General features: G+C 47.2%; 1 protein-coding gene across 16 annotated transcripts in view; it reads left to right on the top strand.

The window, feature by feature from the left end:
• NCOR2 (nuclear receptor corepressor 2) overlaps positions 1 to 23,308 on the top strand; it is a 233,097-nt gene that overhangs the window by 169,597 nt on the left and 40,192 nt on the right. For 15 of the 16 annotated variants that reach the window (XM_039357314.1, XM_039357316.1, XM_039357312.1 and 12 more), the window contains 8 exons: positions 2,384 to 2,504; positions 3,606 to 3,837; positions 6,865 to 7,029; positions 7,369 to 7,508; positions 7,654 to 7,753; positions 7,918 to 8,022; positions 9,232 to 9,326; positions 16,739 to 16,889. In XM_039357314.1, the coding sequence (XP_039213248.1) occupies positions 2,384 to 2,504; positions 3,606 to 3,837; positions 6,865 to 7,029; positions 7,369 to 7,508; positions 7,654 to 7,753; positions 7,918 to 8,022; positions 9,232 to 9,326; positions 16,739 to 16,889 (1,109 nt within the window). The remainder of the gene's footprint in view (positions 1 to 2,383; positions 2,505 to 3,605; positions 3,838 to 6,864; positions 7,030 to 7,368; positions 7,509 to 7,653; positions 7,754 to 7,917; positions 8,023 to 9,231; positions 9,327 to 16,738; positions 16,890 to 23,308) is intronic. The other variant, XM_039357320.1, reaches the window with a different exon arrangement.

Raw genomic sequence — 23,308 nt, 5'->3', positions numbered from 1 at the left:
AAAACAAGCAAGCCCAGAGAGCACCCAGGACCCCTCAATGTCCACCTTGACATCCCCTAATAAGAGGAAGATTTATCCCACCCTGCCTAGACAATCTAGGTCACCTGGTGACTGGTGTGCTGCTTTTATATTCATTTTATTTAACAGAGCTATATATATATAGGCACTCCTCGACTTTCAAAAGTTCATTTAGTGACCTTTCAGAGTTACGACAGCAGTAAAAAAAGTGTCTTAGGACCGTTGTTCACACTTTACCACTCTTGCAGCCTCCCCCGTGGTCACGTGATCAAAATTCAGACGCTTGGCAACCGACTCATATTTATGACGATTTGCAGGGTTCCGGGGTCCCGTGACTCCCCTCTGGCGACCTTGTTACAAGCAGTGGGGGAAGTCAGATTCACTTAACAACCGTTATACTAACTTAAGAACTGCAGAGATTCACTTAACGATTTAACAACTTGTGGCAAGGAAGGTCGTAAAACCCGCGTCACAAACGTCTCGCTTAGGGACAAAAATGTTGGACTCCGTTTTGGTTGTAAGCTGAAGACTGCCTGTAAAATCAACGACATGAACAACAGATCCCATCCGTCCAGGCCAGCTTCCATTAACATCCTGGCCCCAATGCGCGCGCGCGCGCGCGTGTGTGTGTGTGTATGCCACGGCATCACAACCTTCCAGCTGTTTTGTCGGTTCCTCTTGGCTACTTGCAAGCTGAATGGAAGTAAAAGGTCTCTAAAGATAATTATCAAAAATATGATCCCTGGGTATATCCATATTTAAAATCAAACAAATAAACGTGAGCACCAGGGAGTATTTAAAATTTTTTTAGTAAAATTTAGTAAAATTTAATACAATACCAATAAAATCACCATAAAAATTAATAACTAATAAAACGCCTAGCTTTCGTCAGTGATTTTATTGGTGTTGTATTAAATTTTACTAATTTTTTTTTAAATACTCCCTGGTGCTCACGTTTATTTGTTTGATTTTAAATATATATATATATATACACACACACACACACACACACACAAACACAAACACACACACACACAACAGCCACAGGAATGAAAAGTTCAAGCATGGGTCACGTTAAATATAAATGAATACGGAGGCCTGTACAGTCATGCATTAACTGTTGTCAGTTTATGGCTGGGGAACAGCCAGTGATGTTCAGAGGGTAAAAAAAAAATAAGTTGGAGAATGTCAAGCAGAAATCTAATCCCGTTTTCCTGGTGGGCTAAAACCCTGGGAGATCACTGGGATGCTTCAATTTGTTCCTCTTTCAGCTGGTTACAGGACCCCGACTGTTCCAACGTGGTTCATGATCTTCTTTTATAAATCTCCAAAGCTTAAGAGTTGGTGCTTTTATCTTTTGACACCCACATCAAAGGAGATAAGTCAACCGAGGTCATCAGCCAGGTCTCATCAATCTTTGTTCTGGTGGAAGCAGTTCCAAAGACCCTAAAGTCTTCTGATGGGGTCTCCGATGTTCCAGAAGACATTCCAACGTGATTCATGATCTTATCTTGTTAACCTCCAAGAGTTGGTGCTTTTATCTTCTGACACCCACATCAAGGAGATAAGCCAACCTGAGGTCATCAGCCAGGTCTCATCAATCTTTGTTCTAGTGGGAACAGTCCCATAGACCCCAAGTCTTCTGATGGGGTCTCCGATGGTCCAGAAGACATTTCAACGTGGTTTATGATCTTCTGTTATTAATCTCCAAGAGTTGGTGCTTTTATCTTCTGACACCCACATCAAGGAGATAAGCCAACCTGAGGTCATCAGCCAGATCTCATCAATCTTTGTTCCGGTGGGAACAGTCCCATAGGCCCCAAGTCTTCTGATGGGTTCTCCAATGGTCCAGAAGACATTCCATCGTGATTCATGATCTTCTCTTATTAATCTCCAAAGCCTAAGAGTTGGTGATTTTTATCTTCTGACACCCGCATCAAGGAGATAAGCCAACACGAGATCATCAGCCAGGTCCCATCCATTTTTGTTCTGGTGGGGACAGTCCCAAAGACCCCAAAGGGGTCTCCAGTGGTCCAGAAGATGGTTGGGATCCTCATCTTTTAGCCAAAAGTGAAACCAGGTAGAACCCTCAAGAGAGTTGTCTAAGGACTTGAAGAGATCCATCTCATGTTTGACTTTCAGCAAGATCAGAATCACAGGTGTGGTCCTCAAGATCATAATTGGGACCAGAATTTCCATGGCTAAGCCAGGGGGTTGTTAAGTGGGTCACACAGGATTTCACAGCTTTTTTCCCCGTGGTGGTTCAGTCAGTCTCTGCAGTTGTCCAAGAGAATCAGGCTGGATTTCTGGGCCAAACAGTGCTTGGAAAGTGGTTCTCAAGCAGCGTTGTTGCGTCTCTCTGCAGGTTGCCGGCTGCCCGCTTAAGTCTCCTTGGTGCCCCCAACGATGCCCGTCTCACCTCCTCACCTCAGAAGCCGCTGGACCTGAAGCAGCTGAAGCAGAGGGCAGCTGCCATCCCTCCCATTGTGAGTCTCCCTCTCCCCCTCCCCCCCTCCCTTCTTTTCCCCTTCCTTCTTTTCCCCTTCCTTCCCTCTCTTCCTTCCTTTCCTTCCTCCCTTCCTCTCTTTCCTTTCTTTTTCCTTCTTTTCTTCCTTCCATTTCTCTCTCATCCTTCCTTCCTCCCTCCCTCCCCTCTCCCTCCCTCCCTCCCTCCCCTCTCTTTCCTTCCTTCCTTCCTTCCTTCCTTCCTTCCTTCCTTCCTTCCTTCCTTCCTTCCTTCCTTCCTTCCTTCCTTCCTTCCTTATTTTCCCCTTCCTTCCCTCTCTTCCTTCCTTTCCTTCCTCCCTTCCTCTCTTTCCTTTCTTTTTCCTTCTCTCTTTTTTCTTCCTTCCATTTCTCTCTCATCCTTCCTCCCTCTCTCCCCTCTCCCTCCCTCCCTCCCTCCCTCCCTCCCCTCTCCTTCCTTCCTTCCTTCCTTCCTTCCTTCCTTCCTTCCTTCCTTCCTTCCTTCCTTCCTTCCTTCCTTCCTTATTTTCCCCTTCCTTCCCTCTCATCCTCCCTTTCCTTTTTCCCTCTCTCTTTCCTTTCTTCTCTTTTCTTCTCTCTTTTTTCTTCCTTCCATTTCTCTCCCTTCCTCCCTCCCTTCCTTCCCTCTCATCCTCCCTTTCCTTCTTGAATCTCTTTCCTTTCTTCTCTTCTCTCTTTTTCTTCCTTCTATTTCTCTCTCATCCTCCCTCCCTTCCTTCCTTCTCTCTCTCTTCTTCCTTCCATTTCTCTCTTATTCCCTCCCTCCTTCCTTCCTTCTTTCCTTTCCCTCCCTCCCTCCCTTCCTTCCTTCTCTCTTTTTTCTTCCTTCCATTTCTCTCTCATCCTTCCTCCCTCCCTCCCTCCCTTCCCCTCCTTCCTTCCTTCCTTCTCTCTTTTTTCTTCCTTCCTCCCTCCCTCCCTCCCTTCCTTCCTTCCTTCCTTCCTTCCCTCCCTCCCCCTCAATCTATAAGGTCACCTACAGCAGCTTTGAGTTTTGAAGAAACTAGCCCAACTGACTGACTCAAACTAGCACAAACCCAACCTGGGCGGTTGGGGTGCCCATCTCAAAGGACTTAAGCCAGGCTCTCCTTTCCCCACAGATTTCCGAAGGCGCCCTGGAGGCAGCATTGCAGAGCGGGGCTCCGAAACCCTCGGGGCCTGCCCATACCTTGGGCCTCTACCAGCAGCAGATCGCCCTGGCCCAGGAGGGGGCCCAGGAGGAGGCCAAGCCTCCCCCCCCATCAGAGAAGGAGCCCCAGCTGTGCAGCAGCCCCGGCAGCAGCAGCCCTCGCGAAGCTCCGCATCAGAGCCCGGTTGAGGTGGACAAAGATGGTGAGAGCGCTTGGGGGTTGAAGGGGATGTTGCAGAGGGAGGGAGGGAGGGAGGGAGGGAGGGAGGAAGGAAGGAAGGAAGGAAGGAAGGAAGGAAGGAAGGAAGGAAGGAAGGAAGGAAGGAAAATTAGTGGAGAGGAAAGAAGTTAGAACAAAGAAGGAAGGGTGAAAAAGGAAGAAAGTAAAGAGATGGGGAAGGAAGGAAAAGAAAGGAAGGAAAATTAGTGGAGGGAGAGAGGAAAGAATTTAGAACAAAGAAGGATGAAAAAGGAAGAAAGTAAAGAGATAGGGGAAGAAGGGAAAGGGAGAGGAAGAAGGAAGGAAGGAAGGAAAATTAGTGGAGGGAGAAGAAAGAAGTTAGAACAAAGAAGGAAGGGTGAAAGGAAGAAAGCAAAGAGATGAGGAAGGAAGGAAGGAAGGAAGGAAGGAAGGAAGGAAGGAAGGAAGGAAGGAAGGAAAGAAGGAAAATTAGTGGAGGGAGAGAGGAAAGAAGTTAGAACAAAGAAGGGTGAAAAAGGAAGAAAGTAAAGAGATAGGGGAGAAGGGAAAGGAGAGGGGAAGAAGGAAGGAAGGAAGGAAGGAAGGAAGGAAGGAAGGAAGGAAGGAAGGAAGGAAGGAAAATTAGTGGAGGGAGAGAGGAAAGAAGTTAGAACAAAGAAGGGTGAAAAAGGAAGAAAGTAAAGAGATAGGGGAGAAGGGAAAGGAGAGGGGAAGAAGGAAGGAAAGGAAGGAAGGAAGGAAGGAACTCTTAGCTTATCAGGCAGTAAAAAGAGAGTATGAGATTTGTACTTTCAGACTTGGAAGATGGTTCGGGAACTGTACGCTGGTGTATGTTTCCTCCCCCTCCTTCTCTTCTTCTTCCTCCTCCTCCTCCTCCTCTCATAACAAGGAGTGGGCAGATCTGGGACAGTTGGCCTTGCTTCTCTTTGGGGCATGTAGCTCCTGCGCAAGCTGTGCACTTCCTATTGATTTAGCCACCCCGTTTCCACTTGGCCTTCGGAGCAGGGCTGCCTGGCCAAGGAAATTCATTTGGATGACAGATCGCATAAACCGACGTCTCCCTTGCTCCAGTTCCAGGGCTTTGATAAACGGCAGTGTTAACCTTCTTTCTGGGGATAAGTGTGAGAGCGTATCCAGAAGGGCTTTGAGTTATGGCTCTTTTTTTTAATGTGCGTGGGAAGGGAAGGGGGAGAGGAGAACCGGAATGAAATCAACCTCGGTTGAAGCTTCAGAGCAGGGTTTTCCCTGGTTGGGGCTGGAAGGACTTTCTTCCTGCAACGAGGCCCCCATTTCCATAGCTCTGCCTGGGCCTGGCCTTAACCATCTCTGCAGCAGACATGGAGGCTCTCTTGTTTTCTAGAGCAGGGCAGGGGAGGAATTATCCAGAAAAAACGAGTCCCCGCTAGAGGTTTTTTTTCCCTGCAAATGTCTGCCTCTACGCTCTGCGCTTTATCAACCTGTCTTCTCTCCTGCTGTCCTTGGGAAGCAGCAGCAGCAGAAAAGCCAAGTTCAGGCTGTAAATCATGAAGGCTAAAGGTGAACGCAGTTGAGGGTCCTCCCTCCCAAACACAAGGCAGCCTTCCTAGAACAGAAGGAGGTGCTTGGCCAGGCGCAGATGTATGTTTGGGGCTCCTTCTTCTCGGCCTCACTTTCTCGTGGGGTTCTTTCAGTCGGGATGTTTTGCGTCTCCACTGTGGTGTGGTGGTAAAGAAGGTGTGGACTGGAAGCGAGGAGACGGTGAGTTTCCACAGCTGCCCTTGGGCACGAAGCCAGCTGGGTGAAAAGCCATTTCCTCTCTCTCAGCCCTCGGAAAGTAGTACTGGGAAACTAGTTCTGGAAAGGTTGCCAAGAAGACTGCATGGATACGTCCATGGGATTCCCAGGAGTCAAGACTCCTTCAAAGATAGATCTGTCTGTTTGTCTCTCTCTCTCTCCGTCTGTCTCTTCTGTCTCTGTCTCTGTCTCTCTCTCTCTCTCTCTCTCTCTCTCTCTCTCTCTCTCTCTCTCTCTCTCTCTCTGTCTCTATCTATCTATCTATCTATCTATCTATCTATCTATCTATCTATCTATCTATCTATCTATCTATCTCAGGGTTCTTCAAACTTGGCCCTTTTATGATTTCAACTCCCAGAATTTCTCAGCCAGGCATGCTGGCTGAGGAATTCTGGGAGTTGAAGTCCACAAGTCATAAAAGGGCCAAGTCTGAAGAACCCTGATAGATCTGTCTGTCTGTCTGTCTGTCTGTCTGTCTGTCTGTCTATCTATCATCCATCTGTATCTATCTATCTATCTATCTATCTATCTATCTATCTATCTATCTATCTATCTATCTATCTATCTATCATCCCTTTCTATCATTACCTTTAATATCTATCATTTCTATCTATCTCCCTCCCTTCCCCCAATCATCTCTCTCTCTAGCTAGCTACGGTATCTATCTGTCTGTTCCACCCTATCCCATCCCATCTCATCCCATCCATTCATTCTTATATATCACCCCATCCATTCTTCCATCCCATGCATCTGTCTATTCTTCCATACATGCATCCATCCATACAGTATTAATTAACCTTGTGAACTCTAAAGCTTCTTCCTTCCATTATGTATTCAAGATGAACAGTGATTAATATTTATATGTTACTTATATATAAGGCTATAGGTCTATACATATATTGTATATAGTATGCTTAAATGTATGTTATGTAGGTGTACACTTTGAGAGCAAGGAACTAAATTTCATTTTTAATGTGTGCCATTGTGGCCACAGTAAAAATGACAATAAAGGTTGTCTGTCTGTCTGTCTATCTTATCTGTCTGTCTATCTATCTATCTATCTATCTATCTATCTATCTATCTATCTATCTATCTATCTATCTATCTATCTATCTATCTATCTATCCTTCCATTCTTCTTTTCCATCCCATCCCACCCATATCCATCCATCCATCCTTCAATCCCATCTTATCTCCATCCATCCATCCATTGAAAAATGCAAGTTTCCTAATTTAGCCATTCTCTCCCCTGGTAGAAAAACCAGTGCTTTTCACCCCCCTTCCAGATGGACAGAAGCAAGGTGGAGAATCTGCCACTACAACCTGTTGGCCACCGGTCCTTCCTTACCAAGGCTCATCAAGGGACATTATCCGAACCTCTCCACACGCGGAGTCTCACACATTTCAGTATAACCCCTCTGGTGAGTCCAGCCCTCGGCGCTTAGGATGTTGGTTTGACTGTCCAGCGTGGGCAATGCCCAATGGATTGTAATTTGGAGACTGGGTTGAAGCGTTGCCCAATTCCAGATCCAGGACAGAAGCGGAAAACAGCAGAATTAGGACTGTAAAAGCAATCCCATGAGAGTCGTTAGTTTTTTGGCCCAGGGCGACACAAGGTTTACAGACAGTCATGAGTTATTGTGTGAGTTCCAAATCCAAGTTTCTCACCATGAAGTAGGCAGATCTTTCTTAGAAGAACCGAGTTCAGATATGACTCACGTTGTTTTAAGCTCTCAATCTCTCCCTCTTTCTCTCTACAGCAGCTCATCCTGTCTCCTTGAACGCTCATGAAAGTTCTCGCGCTGGCCCGCCAAGGTTGTCAGCCATCTCCAATCCTCCTCCTCTGATCTCTAACAAGCATCCCTCTGTTCTTGAAAGAACACCTGGCTGTATCTCCCAGGTAAATGCATAAGCCAACCTTCTGAGACCGTCCCGCGGCCAGTAGATCAAAAGGAACGAGGAAACGTGCTCAAGAGTGTGGTTGCTACCATACTTTGGTTGTTGGCATCCCCCCCATAACTAATGCTCTTTGATGGATCTTTCAGGGGATACCTCTACAGCTCCATGGTCCATTCAGTCCAGAGCATGCAAAAGTCTCCATTGGTTCCATCACTGTGCCTCTGACGATGGATCCCAAGACGTTGGGTAAGCTGATCTTCATTCTGGCCTGGTTCTCAGAGTCACCGCTGGCCAAAGAAGGGGAGGACCCAGTTGGACCAGTAGCCATGCTGAAAACCAGCCGATCATCCGAGCAATTTCATCTGCTCCTGGTACAGTAAAATAAAAGTGGTAATGTTCTTGTTTTCCAGTGTCATTTTCTGCAGTGAAACAAGAGCAGCTTTCTCCTAGATGCCAAGCTGGTCAAGCTGAAACCTTGGTTGTGCAGACTTCACAGGAAAGCTCCGTTCTTCGAGGTAAGAAGGTTCTCTTCTGACATAATCTCTAGCTAAGCTCTGTAGAGATATCTTTGAAGGCATAGTCTAGAACAGTGGTTCTCAACCTTTTTAATGTCGCGACTCCCCAACCGGTCGTAAGTTGAGGACTTTCCCTGCCCGGGAGCGCCGCGCATGCGTGGTGCCGCCCCCTGCACCGGCCGAGGCGTAGCTGGCAAGCGGCAGAGACAGCGCAGGCCGACCACCGGCTGGGCCACCAGCTGGCCCAGCCCAAGGGAGGTAAGGCACCCGTCGGGCCCCACGCGCACCAGCAACCCTCCCTGCGCCCGCCGGCCTCCCACCTCCCACCCCCGGCCCTCTTTTACTTACATTTTTAGTAGTTGCTCAGCAGGGAGGGGTGGAAACTTCCAGACAGCTCGCCTTCGCTGCAGACAACTTGCAGCACTGTTTGCAGAATGGGACTTTTGGCGGGCTCAGCAGGGCAGAGACAGCCTGGACAATTCCTATTGGCTTTTGAAAGCCAATAGAATTAGACTCTATTCAAGAGAGTCTATTCTATTGGCTTTCAAAAGCCAATAGAATAAAAGGGAGTAGCACAACTAAGGAAAAGGGGGAAAAAATGGCAGACTGCGTTGTTTGGCGACCCCCGTGAAATGGTCGTTCGACCACAAATGAGGTCCCGACCCACAGGCTGAGAACCGCTGGTCTAGAACTTCTGGGGTACACCAGTCGCCTTCTGCACTCTTTAGCCTCTTCAAACCAAAAAGACTTGTGAAGGTTGGGTGTAGTTTGTGTTTATAAGCCTCACTGGACCTCCCAAAACTTCACAGGCAAGAACCTTTAGTGATGGAACTCATAATTGACATAACTCTCTGCTTTTAGGAAGGTCGCAGGTGATGGGAGAGTCCTTTTGTCTAAGTCAGGGGTCTTCAAACTTGGCCCTTTTATGATTTGTGGACTTCAACTCCCAGAATTCCTCAGACAGCGTGCCTGGCTGAAGAATTCTGGGTGTTGCAGTCCATAAGTCATAAAAGGGCCAAGTTTGAAGGTCCCTCGTCTAAGTCATTGGAAGAAGCTCCCCAACCTGGAGAATCAGTGCTGGGCTCATTGTCCCATAAACCTGTTTGAGGCTTCCTTTACTGTCCCAAATGTCCTGGAATAAGCAGGTTGTTGACAGCCACCAAATGATTTTTGAAACTATCACCTCTTCTTGTTTGTTGTATCCTGCAGGTACCTCCTTGCCAGGAGTGAGCATCATTAAAGGGATTCCCAGCACGAGGCCACCCTCTGAGTCTACTATCACATATCGGGGTTCCATCACACATGTAAGTCTTCTCTTTGGGGGGCTTTTCTATCAGCGCGTCAGAAGTGGATTAGAAGTGTCTTGGTGATGAGAAGAACCTATGGTGGAGAATGTTCTGAAAGGTGTTGCCAAAGATTGATGAGGGCACAAAAAAATGAAGAAGACTTAGGATGGTTATTACCTGCTAAAGACCTTTGGACGGTCTTGAAGCCAACCATATTGTTCTAGATGATGAACAAGACCTGGGATGGTTATTATCTGTTAAAGACCTTTGCCTAGTCTTGAAGCCAACCATATTGTGCTAGATGATGAACAAGACCTCGGTTGGCTAATACATGCTAAAGACCTCTGGCTGGTCTTGAAGCCAACCATATTGTCCTAGATGATGAACAAGACCAGGGTTGGCCATTACGTGCTAAAGATCTCTGGCTGGTCTTGAAGCCAACCATGTTATCCTAGATGATGAAGAAGACCAAGGTTGGCTAATACGTGCTAAAGACCTCTGGCTGGTCTTGAAGCCAACCATATTGTCCTAGATGATGAACAATATCTGGGATGGTTATAACCTGTTAAAGACTTTTGGCTGCTCTTGAAGCCAACCATGTTATCCTAGATGATGAAGAAGACCAAGGTTGGCTAATATTTGCTACAGACCTCTGGCTGGTCTTGAAGCCAACCATGTTATCCTAGATGATGAACAAGACTAGGGTTGGCTAATACATGCTAAAGACCTCTGGCTGGTCTTGAAGCCAACCATATTGACAAGGAATGGCCCAAGAGGAACTCAACCAAGGTTCAGAATGTGGTCTTCAATGGGTAGAAAAGACTAGTCGTAGCTCTTACCTTAAGGAACACGAACTGTGCTTTGAGATCCCTAGAGCTCTTTCCAGACACTTTTCCTTGCTGTGCACATCCCTAGACAACGCATGCGTCTGGGAACACACACAAACACAGCTTGCAAAGAATTCATGGTTCCCATCCATCAGCTCTAGAGACAGAAGGCTTGCCAACTGGGTGATGGCTTTGTACTCTCCAATTATTGCTTTCTCTGGAAAGGGAGCAGAGAGAATTCTTTCTTTTTTTCTTTGGGGTTTTTGTTTTTTTTCTCCTCCTCCTCCTCCCTGGCTGACAGTCAGATCTTTAAAGATACGTTCTTGAGAACGCTGGAGTTCTCAGCTCATTTCCTTGGAAAAATAAACCTCAGTTCAGCTGCCATGAGACGCTTTTGAAGGCTGGTAACCTTGCATTGCTGAAATCCAGTCCTCTTCGTTAGGGTAGTTTGTGATTCCATTTAAACAGCTAGCTTGTGGAGGGAGGGAAATTACAATGTTTTCAGCTCAAGGGATGGCAGTCAAAAATTCTTTGCTACCACGGAAATATTAACGTTTGCCGGTTCTTGAAGACGTTTATCCTCGCGTCACCTCTTGCTGTGTTTCAAATGTTTGAGTTGGAAATGTTATTTCCTTGTTTTTAAGATCTGGTTTCCCATGCAGTTGTTTTCTAATTAGAGCTCTTAATGACTTTGTTATCGTTGTTTTGTTCGATTGGCGTACACTTGTCCAGCATCGCACCCTGAGACGGGCGACCGTATAAATTGAATTAATAAATAAATCGCCAAAGACTGAAGAATTAAACTAGCAGAAGGGGCAGGATTCTGCAAGGATACTCTGCTATCCCTGGAAAAAAAAATGCGGTGGGGAGGATCCAGTAAGTGTCATCTCAGAATCTTTAATTAATGCTGATGAGCATCGCTTTCCGGCTTCAGTAGCATCAGATAGGAGTAGGGCTGGTTTCCTGTCTTACCATGCAGAATAATAAGATAATTCAGAAATTATCTGGAACTTCTTTAGACATCCCTGCAAAATAGCAGGCTATCTGTCAGCATCCAAAATAATCCAGTCGGGGCCTTTTTTTAAAAAAATTAACCCTTCCTTCTCGGGGATTTTATCTGCCTTCTGGCGGGTTTGTGTCAGGATCCCAAATCCATCTTTTGCCTTCAGTCACATCATTTGCGTGGCCGTGCAAATTCTCCGTGGCAGACACAAATTGCAGCGGGTTCTTGTTTTCACAGCTACCATTTTGGTTGCTTAAGTCAGGGCTTTTCAACCTTTTCACCCACTGTACCACTTTTGGGATATGGCAACATCCGAGTACCACCAGTCGCCTAGCAAGGGGCCACAAACTTGATGACCCAAAAAAAAAAAAAAAAAGGAAAAAAGTGATGAAGTACAGGTAGTCCTCGACTTACAACAGTTTGCTTAGTGACTGTTTGAAGTTACAATGGCACTGAAAAAAGTGCCCTCCAAGCCACAGCCGAGCAAGACGCCTGCCTGCCCGCCCGGCTGTGCTCTTCCTCCTGTCCAAGGTTTTCATTGTTGTGAGGATTTCTGTTCAGGATTGGCAGTGGGGGTGGGGTGGGTGTTTGGTTTTTATTCCCCCCGTCTGCAGGGTTGCGGCAGGTTTTGGTCACTTCACATGACCTTGGGACACTGTCACCGTCATAAATATGAATCAGTTGCCAAGCATCTGAATGTAAATTACAAGACCCTGGAGATGCTGCAACATTCCAGCTGACCGGCGCTTCTTCTGGGCTCAGCAGAAGCGCCAGGATCAGCGCCGAGCTCCAGCTGGAGCCTGGCGCTGATCCTGGTGCTTCCACTGAGCCCTGACAGTCATGAAGAAGCGCTGATCCTGGCGCTTCCGCTGAGTCCTGACAGCCCTGCAGCTCCAGCCGTCTCTCGCTCAGGCTTGTGCGGTGCTGCCACCGGTTCAGCTCATTCCCCTCCCCTGCTACCACTTTTCTGGTATGGTCACGTACCACCTGCCAGGTGCCAATGTACCACAGGTGGTACCCGTACCACTGGTTGAAAAGCCCTGGCTTAAGTAAGCTGGTGGTTAAGTGGGTGGCGGCCAATTTGACCACCTTTTTGCCACGCTAAGCAAATCACAGTAGTTCTTAAGTGGCCACACGGTCGTTAAATGGATCCAGTTCCCCCCCATTGACTTTGCTTGACGGAAGCTGGCTGGGAAGGTCGCAAATGGCGATTGTGTGCAACCATTGTAAACACTTGAAATTGAAATTTGATCGTGGGAATGGGGGTGGGGGAATGCTGTGACGGTTGTAAGTGTGAGGACCACTCACAAGTTACTGTTTTCAGCGCCGTTGTAACTTTGAACAGCCGCTGAGTATAGGGTTGCAAGTTGAGGATTACCTGTACGTCATTTGTGTTGGTTTCCTTCCTGGCCAAAATCAAGACCCATGATTTAGCAGGGGCCTTGGGAAGGGTCTATGACAGGGGTAGGCAACCTCGGCTCTTTTATGACTCATGGACTTCAACTCCCAGAATTCCTGGGTCAGCAAAGCTGAAAAGAAGAAACAGGGGAGACATGATAGCAGTGTTCCAGTATCTGAGGGGCTGCCACAAGGCAGAGGGGGTCAGGTTGTTTCCCAGAGCACCAGAAGGAAGGACGAGAAACAATGGTTGAAACTGACCAAAGAGAGAAGCAACCTGGAATTAAGGAGAAACTTCCTGACAGTGAGGACAATCAACCAGTGGAACGGTTTTGCCTCCAGAAATCGTGGCCGCTCCATCACTGGAGGTTTTTAAGAAGAGACTAGACCAGTGTTTCTCAACCTTGACAATTTTAAGGCATGTGGACTTCAACTCCCAGAACTCCACAGCCAGCAATGGACTAGACAGTCACTTGTCTGAGATGGTACAGGTTTTCCTACTTGAGCAGTAGGCTGGACTAGAAGACCTCCAAGGTCCCTTCCAGCTCTATTTTATTCCCTCCCTTGGGCTGGTTCATTGTTGTTGTTAGTTGCGAAGTCGTGTCCGACCCATTGCGACCCCATGGACAGCGTTCCTCCAGGCCTTCCTGTCCTCTACCATCTTCTGGAGCCCATTTAAGCTCACATGGTTCGTTAGAGGAAGCTTTTATTTGCAGGCTTTGGGGGAGTATGGACTTGCCTGAAATTTATGCATATGATAGTGCCACCCATGGTGATCTAGCTGGGTTGGTTGATGGTAATTACCAACGGTCTCATTTGCAAAGCCTTAAGGCCGTTCATGATCTGTTGTGTTGCAGCAGTACCCGTTTGCAGATCCGGGCTGCAGAAGACAGATGTTCCAGAGGTTCCTTCCCTAAAGCCATCTGATTATGTTCTCTTTCCAGTTCTCCTGTGAGCATGTGTGCCGAAGCTGATCCTGGGCCAGCTCTGTGTTTTGTGTCTTAACGCCAAGCCCTTGAATTCAGGCGTTGAGATGGAGACGTCTGGAAGTGCCATATTTGTAATGCGGTGTCTCTGGTTTATGTTGCGGGAAGACTCAGAGCTGGTCTGTTGGATCCCAAGATTCTGGAATTTTATTGCACTTTGAATTTGTGTAGGACGTCCTCATTTTGGTGACCACAGTTGAGACTGGTAACTCAGTCATTAAGTGAAGCAATTGCTAAAGAAAACCACAACCGTGATTACGATCTTGCTTCTGCTTTCCTTCTCTTTACGGACCTGGAAACGTAAATGCAACGATTGATTGTAGAGTTACTTTATTAATGTTGTAACTGTGAGTGGTTGCTAAGGGAGGCTGCCATTAAATGAGGACTGCCTGGTCTTAATCTCGGGCTGGATTGGGTTCTGTCCACCGTCTCTGGACCTCTGTTGCTCCTAAGAACATCCAAGCAATTACCTTACTAACACCCCAGATCTATGCCCTAGTACAGTGTTTCTCAACCTTGACAATTTTAAGGCATGTGGACTTCAACTCCCAGAATTCCACAGCCAGCATTGCTGGCTGTGGAATTCTGGGAGTTGAAGTCCACATGCCTTAAAATTGTCAAGGTTGAGAAACACTGCCCTAGTAGTTCAGTCACTGCCCTTAAGAGATTTATAGTAGGATCTGGTGATTAAATTTCTCCACCTTGGCTGCTACAGAACATGTGCGGACATAGTGAAGACACAGCCATAATTTCCACCTACTCTGAATGTATTTAAATTCTAGAGTGATATTGATGGCATGGTTCACCTAGGGCAGTGCTTCTCAATCTTCACCATGGATCTCTTTAAATACCTTTTGTGGCCACAGACCAATCAGTCAATCAGAATAGAGCTGGAAGGGACTTTGGAGGTCTTCTAGTCCAGCCCCCCTCAAGCAGGAGACCCTATACCAGGGGTAGGCAACCTTGGCTCTTTTATGACTCGTGGACTTCAACTCCCAGAATTCCTGAGCCAGCCATGCTGAGGGGACAGGGAGGGGTTTCCAAGCTGAGCCATGCTGGCTCAGGAATTCTGGGAGTTGAAGTCCACGAGTCATGAAGGGGCCATAATTCCCCCATGCTGGCTCAGGAATTCTGGGAGTTGAAGTCCACGAGTCATGAGGGGGCCAAAGTTTCCCTCATGCTGGCTCAGGAATTCTGGGAGTTGAAGTCCACGAGTCATGAGGGGGCCAAGGTTGCCTACCCCTGACCTAGGGCCTCTCAGTCTTCACCTCTTTAAATACCTTTTGTGGCCACAGACCAATCAATCAATTAGAATAGAGCTGGAAGGGACCTTGGAGGTCTTCTAGTCCAGCCCCCTGCTCAAGCAGGAGACCCTATATGATTTCAAACAAATGGCTGTCCAGTCTCTTCTTAAAAACCTCCAGGAATGAAGCACCCACCAAGACCTAACTCAAGATTTAAAGCACTAGATCGCATCAAATATTTGCAGACCCCTTGTGATAACCTCACGGCCACCCAGTGGTCCACAGACCACAGGTTGAGAGCCACTGACCTAGGGCAGAAGGCCCCAACCTTTTGGGCACCAGGGACCGGTTCCGTGGAGAGAGGTTTTTCCGTGGACCGGAGAGTGCGTGGTTTTGTGTGTTGCCTGCATCCTGCGGATGGGGCTTTGCTCGTCTGTGTGTCCCAGTTGCTGGCATGCCATGGACCGGTACCGGTCCACGGACCGGGGATTGGGGGGCCCTGACCCTAGGGCATCAATTGCCAGAAGTCAACCAATGAGAGCTTTCATCCTAAATAGGTGCTAGGATTGCAAAAAGCAACATCTTTTTCAGTATTCCTGAGCGTGAGTCAGCCACAAGATAGGTTAGGTACTGGGCTGAGCACACTTGTGAACATTTAGACGCAGGCTCTCTTATCTTTAAGCATATTACTCCTTATCTCTGGCGGCGGCGCCACCAACCAGCTTGTCATGTGTTTGTCAAGTCTGGTCCTGCAGATGAATGCAGCCCAAAGCTTAGGGGCCCCACCCAGTCATTTGGGGAAAGTGAAATGTTGCTCGGTGGCAAGGCGTGTGCTTGGCGTGCAAAAGAATCCAGATTTGATCCCCTGCAAAACAGAGTATCATTTATCCCCCTCTGATTCTTAGCGAATGAATTTTGGCACCCAAGGTTGGCTAAGGGTTTGGGTATGGCAGAGATCTTAAGACAGAAGAAGTCCTTTCTGTGACTAGATGTTCCTTGAGCTTCCGAGAGGTAGACTCAAGCTGATCCTTCAAACAACGGAGAACCTGTTTTAAAGCAGAGAAATTTCCAGGTGTCATCCCACAAGGGCTAAAGGAAAGGAAAACAATCTTGTTCTAGCTCAGTGGTTCTCAACCTGTGGGTCGGGACCCCATTTGGGGTCGAACGACCATTTCACGGGGGTCGCCAAACAATGCGGTCCGCCATTTTTTCCCCCCTTTTCCTTAGCTGTGCTACTCCCTTTTATTCTATTGGCTTTTGAAAGCCAATAGAAGAGACTCTCTTGAATAGAGTCTAATTCTATTGGCTTTCCAAAGCCAATAGGAATTGTCCAGGCTGTCTCTGCCCTGCTGAGCCCGCCAAAAGTCCCATTCTGCAAACGGTGCTGTACCAGTTGAGTAGTCCTCGACTTACGACCGGTTGAGTAGTCCTCGACTTACGACCGGTTGGGGGTCGCGGCATTAAAAAGGTTGAGAACCCCTGTTCTAGCTGGAACGTTTATAGAGAGGAATAAACGGCGATGCCGGAAGAGAACTGAGGGCGTTGAAAGGGAGATGCAGGATGTGTTTGGACACGTGTCTGAATACACCTGCCTTCATTTCAGCTTCACCCTCTTACTTCACAGGTCTCCCCTCTCTAGGTCCTTGCCTAGCTCCTAGTTCTGCAGAATCCGATACTGTCATTGTCTGCTCTTCCTGTGACCTCCTAACGTTAAAACAAAACATAACGTCCACCCCAAAACTGATCTCACCGTCCTGGTGGTTCTGATCAGTCGACTGTAGTCTTCTGACAGGAAGCAGAGTTCCCAGCTGATATTTGCTCAAGATTGCACTCCTTTGTTGGGGTCTGTTTCTTGCAGTACAGTGCTGGTCTGCCTGGGCCTGCGTTACGCCCGCGTGCAATTCTGCTTTGCTTCTTTTCTGCCTTAATTGCTCGTGACGCGGTTCAATAATGCTCTTGGTCTCTTTCCAAGGGCACCCCAGCTGAAGTGCTGTACAAAGGAACCATCACCAAGGTAATTGGAGAAGACAGCCCCAGCAGAGCGGAGAAAGGAAGAGAGGAGGCTTTGCCCAAGGGACACGTCATTTACGAGGGGAAGAAAGGACACATCCTGACTTACGATGGTGAGTTGAAGCTTACTTAGACGGGAATCCCACTGCTTGGTGCCCCGTGGGTAGGGAAGCCTCCCCAGGGATTATTCGATGCATCCATGTCTCGGATGAAAGGCAGTGCAAGGTTTCAGCCGTGATGGGGAACTCCTTCAGATGTTTGAGGCAGCCATTACTTAGTTGAGAGCATTTCTCAACTCCTAGCAACTCACCCCTATTTTCCAGCACACCCTAAATCAGGGGTGTCAAACTCAATTTCATTGAGGGCTGCATCAGCATTGCGGTTGCCCTGGGGGGGGGGTATGTGTGGCCAGGGTGGGTGTGGCCTACTGGGTGGGCATGGCCAGCTCTACATCGTTCTCGTCAAGGGTGCCTGTGGGGGCCTGGGCAGGAGTGGGACAGATCTGAGGGTCTCTGGCAGAAGGGGGTGGGACCGGGGCAAGGGCCAAGGCATGGTCCACTGGAGGAGCCTCACTGTTCCTCTCAGCCCATGTGGAGGGGGGGCTTATGGAACTAAGACTGAATGCATTTCATCATAGATGGCCACCACAAAATTGTACATTGGCTCCTGGCCGGCCTGGGCCAGGGCCAAGGCAGCGGGGGCTGTTCCCTCACTGTTTCCAGGATGGCTTCGCGGGCCACATGAAACCACTTCGCGGGCCGCATCCGGCCCCCGGGCCTTGTGTTTGACATGTCTGCCCTAAAGGTTGAAGTGAGGAGCATCTGCACCTAGGTTTACATTCACCGTGGTTGTCAGGTATCTTAGTCAGTTGGAGTCAGTAAACCACCAGAAAGCATTTTCGCTTGGACAATGCCATGCGTTTCCATCAGCCGTCCTGTACGGCAAGTATAAAAAGACACCATTGGCTGAAAGACTCCGCTGCTGTGTCTTGGGAGAGGTGGAGACCATTGGACACCTACTCCTTCAACGTTCCTTCTACAGAGCCATTTGGAAAAACCATATCCTCCCCTAATTGACAGGTATCCTGGTCGTTCGGAAAGTATTTATCTCCAGTGGCTGCTTAAGGACGAGCAGATGGTGATCACCGCACAGGTGGCTAGATTCTGCGCAGCAGCACTGGGGATTCGCCAGAAAGACAAATAAACATTTTAGATCTTTTTAATAAGCTTTTATAATCGATTTTATTATGTGTTTTTATCCAGCATTAGACTATAGTCAGTGTATTTTTTATTGTCAGGTCAGTACGGTTCAGTTTTTCTGAAGCTAGCTAGTTTTTTATACCGTCTGTAAAACTAGGCAGACCTTGGTCACCCATTCACCGTGGTTTAATTTTGCATCGGCCTTAGGATGTGGTTTGTCGAGTCCTTGGTGCTCTCTGAGCTCAGTGGTGTCATAACCACTAGGTAACCTCAACGACACAAGACAAATAATGTCCCCTATTCGGGAACCATGTAGTCCTCGACGTATGAGCAGAACCGAGCCCAAAACTTCTTTTGCTAAGCGAGACAGGGGCACAGTGAATTTTGCCCCGTGTTATGACCTTTCTTGCAACAGTTATTAAGTGAATCACGGTAATTGTTACTTTAGTAACACGGTTGTTAAGTGAATCTGGCTTCACCGTTGACATTGTTTGTCCGAAAAGCGTGAAAGGGGATCACGTGACCCTGGGGCACAGCAAAAATCATAAATAGGAGTCTGTTGCCGAGCATCTCAATTTTGTTCACGTGACCACGGGGATGCTGCGACGGTCTTAAGTGTGAAACACGGTAAAGTCACATTTTTCAGTGCTGTTGTAAATTTGGACGGTCACTAAGTGAACGATTGTAAACCGTAAGTGGTCGCAAGCCAGCAACCAAGCTCGGAGGTTGCTGGACTGCACAGTTCAACCCTGAGCAACAAATGCTTGCTTCTATTAGAAAATAAATAAGTCAATCCCCAGCCATGGTTCTTCACACTTTTTGAAAACAGAACATGGTTTAATCCAGGCTTTTTCAATCTGGGCTGATCTCGCAAAGGGGCTTAAAATAGTCCCCTGGTCTTCAGCTTAGTAGGAAGCTTGACCCACAAAGTAATATTTTTCCCTCCAGACCTGTGACCTTCCGCTGTGAACTGGATGTCTACACTGCTAGTCCACCAAGGAAAGCTGGTTTACATGCTAGGACAATCAGAGTTTAAGGTCAACGTGCACGTCCTTTCTGCCCCCGGGGCACACCAGGATTAGCTGCAGAGTCTGCAGAGTTCGTTTTGTGTCTTTCTGTTAGCCCAGACTGCGTCATTCGGCAGAAAGCCGAGGGGGGGGGGGTGAGCAAGTGCTAGATCTCAATCTGCGATGCCCCAAGATGCTCCTTCACGCTCTTGCAAATCATGAGTCCTGTGGGTTGAGCGTCCCTCTGCAAGGACACTCTCCCTCCAAATTAGCATTTGTTCCATCCGTTGCATCTTTATCTTCACCGCAGGCCCCAAGCCAGGCCATTGGGAAGCCCGTCCCATAACGGCTGTTTTTCAGACAAAAGGATAGCTTTTAGATGTAAGCCGAGCTAGATGAGAAGATTGTGGAAGAGGTTTCTAACCGTGAAGGGCTTTGGGGTTTTCTTTTAATTGCATCTCCTTAGTCAGTGTTTCTCAACCTTGACCATTTTAAGGCATGTGGACTTCAACTCCCAGAATTCCACAGCCAGATTGCTGGCTGTGGAATTCTGGGAGTTGAAGTCCACATGCCTTAAAATGGTCAAGGTTGAGAAACACTGTCCTAAGTTCTCTTCAAGATAGGAAAGATGTTGGTGTGGTACGCTACCCAGGTCTTGTATTAATTTTTGCTCCAAAAGACACACGTTAGGGCTTATTTTCAGGGGATGCCTTATATTTTCACGTACAACGATCTACATTTATTCAAATAAACAACGTTAATAGTACTGTTTATTTATATTTAATTATAGGTTAATATTATTGTTTTATGATTCAATACATCTGTTGTGTGTTGCAACAGATGTCCCAAATGCATCCATTTGGCTGACGATCTTAATTGGGGCTTATTTTTGGGATGGGGCTTATATTAGGAGCATCCTGAAAAATCATGCTGGGGCTTATTTTTCAGGGAAATGCGGTAGCTGAGTTGTGTTTATTGATTCTGAACTTTGAAACCAAGCCTCCACCAACAGCTTGTGTTCCTCAAAAGAGATGTTGAGAATAGTTCTCACTGGCATCACTCAGTTCTGAGGGCCATCCGTTGGGTTCTTTTAAACTAGGGGTCTTCAAACTTGGCCCTTTTATGATTTGTGGACTACAACTCCCAGAATGCCTCAACCAGTGTGCCTGGCTGAGGAATTCTGGGAGTTGAAGCCCACAAGTCATCAAAGGGCCAAGTTTGAAGACCCCTGTTCTAAACAGTCAAGAGAGCTGGGGTGGTTTAATGGTGGAAAGCTTGGACTGGGTACCAGATCTGAGTTCTTTGTTAGCTGTGGAAGATTGTTGGTGGACTTTGGCCCTGCCTATGCCTTTCTTCTCAGCCTAACCTACTTCTCAAGATCTTTATTGCAAGACACATAACGCCACCTTGAGTTCCTGAAGGAAAGATTGGAGATACATGAATTAACTCAGTATTACTCAAGGGGTATATGTTGAGTAAGAGATGGGATGCTGAGGAGACCATCACCTCCTGCTTTCTGAACTGGTGGGAACCTGTGTGATGGATTAACACTAGTTGAGTTTTTGAGAGCTGTTTTCTTCATGGAGTCCCCATAACTGCTTTTTTTCAATAGGGAACTGGACTTCCTTGTTTTTCTTTGAAAATCTTTCGCTTCTCATCCAGGAAGCTTCTTCAGCTCTGACTGGGTGGTGGGGAATGGAAAGGTTTATATTCCTGGCGACGGTTTTCCAAGAAAAACAAGAAAGTCCAGTTGCCTTCTGAAAAAACACCTTTGGGACAACCACGATCTGGATGAGTAAGAACCTCCATAGACAATTAGCTATGCACTTTGGGATGAACACCCTTTGAAGGGTGCGGGAGTGTGAACGGATTTCCAGAAAACATGGCAGACTGCAGGAATAGGGCAGAGAACATCCTGCAGCCAAGAAGGCCCCACACCCATTTGCGCCACTCAGGTGACCCTGAGGACACGGAAAACCTCCAAGTGGCCTCAGCGACTCTCCAAAAAAGAAGGCAAATGACTAGCTACCTGCAAGGAATATCAATCCTTCCATTCTCCACCATCCATTCAGAGCTGATGGATTGGGAAGCGAAAGGTCTTCAAAGAAAAACAAAAGAAAGTCCAGTTGCCTCTTAAAAAGCACCTTTGGGACAACCGTGACCTGGATTGACTGAGAATCTCCGTAGACATGTCTTCATGGAGATTGAACAGAGCATGGGTTATCTCTGGGGTTTTTCAGTCAGATTTCCAAGCTCGCTTCAGACACAACAGAAACTGTTGTCAAGTCCTCGGGGATCAGACGAGACGGACGGATCTTCCTCCTCTTATGCGTCTGCTTCATTTTTGACCCAGAGAACAAGTGTTGATCGAGAAGGTTCAGCCAAGAGATATTCAGGAGACCCTTGGCAGAGTCAGCCCAGATGTCAGGAGAAATCAGAAAAAATGACCCAGACAAACCGAAGCAACCTTAGGGCAGTGTTACTCAACCTTGGCAACTTCATGGACTCCAACTCCCAGAATTCTGATTTCTGGAAGTTGACATCGACATATCTTAACAGTTGCCAAGGTTGAACAACACTGGATGATTAGAGTGTGACAGTACATTGTTGTTATAGGGCAGGGGTAGGCCACCTTGGCTCTTTTATGACTCGTGGACTTCAACTCCCAGAATTCCTGAGCCAGCCATGCTGAGGGGACAGGGAGAGGTTTCCAAACTGAGCCATGCTGGCTCAGGAATTCTGGGAGTTGAAGTCCGCAAGTCATGAAGGGGCCATAGTTCCCCCATGCTGGCTCAGGAATTCTGGGAGTTGAAGTCCACGAGTCATAAAACGTCCTAGGCCTAGGCCAGAGGTAGGCCACCTTGGCTCTTTTATGACTGGTGGACTTCAACTCCCAGAATTCCTGAGCCAGCCATGCTGAGGGGAAAGGGAGAGGTTTCCATGCTGAGCCATGCGGGCTCGGGAATTCTGGGAGTTGAAGTCCACGAGTCATGAAGGGGCCAAGGTTACCTACCCCATTATAGGGTATAACAACAACAAAAAACCCCTGCTTCTACTCCCTCTTATGATCAGAATTGATCCCCAAATTTCCGTTGTTAAGTGAGACATTTGTTACATGAGTTTTGCCCCTTTCTTGCCACAGTTAAGCGAATCACCGCAGTTGTTAAGTTAGTAAACCGGTTGTTAAGTGAATCTGACTTCTCCATGGACTTTGTTTGTCAGAAGGTCGCAAAAGGGGATCACGTGACCCCAGAACACATCAACGGTCATAAATTTGAGTCAGCTGCCAAGCGTCTTTTTGTCATATGACCGTCGGGATGCTGCAATAATTAGAAGTGTGAAAAATGTTCTTTTTTTCAATGCCGTTGTAACTTTGAATGAATCGAGGAGGGGTTATCTTGAGTTTCTTTCTCACTCTTTCCAAGGCTGGCTAGGGGATTGTGGGAGTTGAAGGCCACATAAGTTGCCAAGGCTGTGTTTCTCAACCTATGTTTGGGCATTCAACCAAGTAGACCACAACCTACTTCTTGGTAAGCCAGAAAAATGTGGGATAGACAACATCGCCACCAGATGGATTTGTACTAAATGAGTAGTCCTCAACGGCACTACATCCTCATGGAGGGAAGTAAGCAGTGGGGTGCCACAAGGTTCCGTCTTAGGCCCAGGACTCTTCAATATCTTCATCAATGACTTAGATGAGGGAATTGAAGGGGAACTCATCAAATTTGCAGATGACACCAAACTGGCAGGAGTAGCCAACAGCCCAGAAGACAAATTCAAGATCCAAAAAGATCTTGATAGACTTAAACAATGGGTCCTATCCAACAAAATGATATTTAATGTAGAGAAAATCAAAATCACATGAAGTATTAGTACCACTTTATAAAGCCTTAGTAAGACCACACCCGGAATACTGCATCCAATTTTGGTTACCACGCTACAAAAAACGATGTTGAGACTTTGGAAAAAGTGCAAAGAAGAGACACTAAGATGATCAAAGGCCTGGAGACAAAAACATATGAAGAACGGTTGCAGGATATGGTTTTGGCTAGTTTAGAGAAAAGAAGGACCAGGGGAGACATGATACCATTATTCCAGTATTTGAGAGGCTGCCATAAGGAGGGGGGGGGGTCAATTTATTTTCCAAAGTGCCAGAAGGCAGGAGAAGAAACAATGGCTGGAAACTGAACAAAGAGAGAAGCAACCTAGAATTATGGAGAAACTTCCTGACAGTGAGGACAATCAACCAGTGGAACAATTTACCCCCAGAAATCGTGGAGGTTTTTAAGAAGAGGCTAGACAGTCACTTGTCTGAGATGGTATAGG

This window comes from Crotalus tigris, unplaced genomic scaffold, assembly GCF_016545835.1.
Source record: "Crotalus tigris isolate CLP2741 ecotype Arizona unplaced genomic scaffold, ASM1654583v1 scf7180000018891.247784533:1973344, whole genome shotgun sequence".
NCBI lineage: Eukaryota > Metazoa > Chordata > Lepidosauria > Squamata > Viperidae > Crotalus > Crotalus tigris.
Note: the sequence above shows the minus strand (reverse complement) of the source record. Positions and strands in the feature narration are given on the sequence as shown.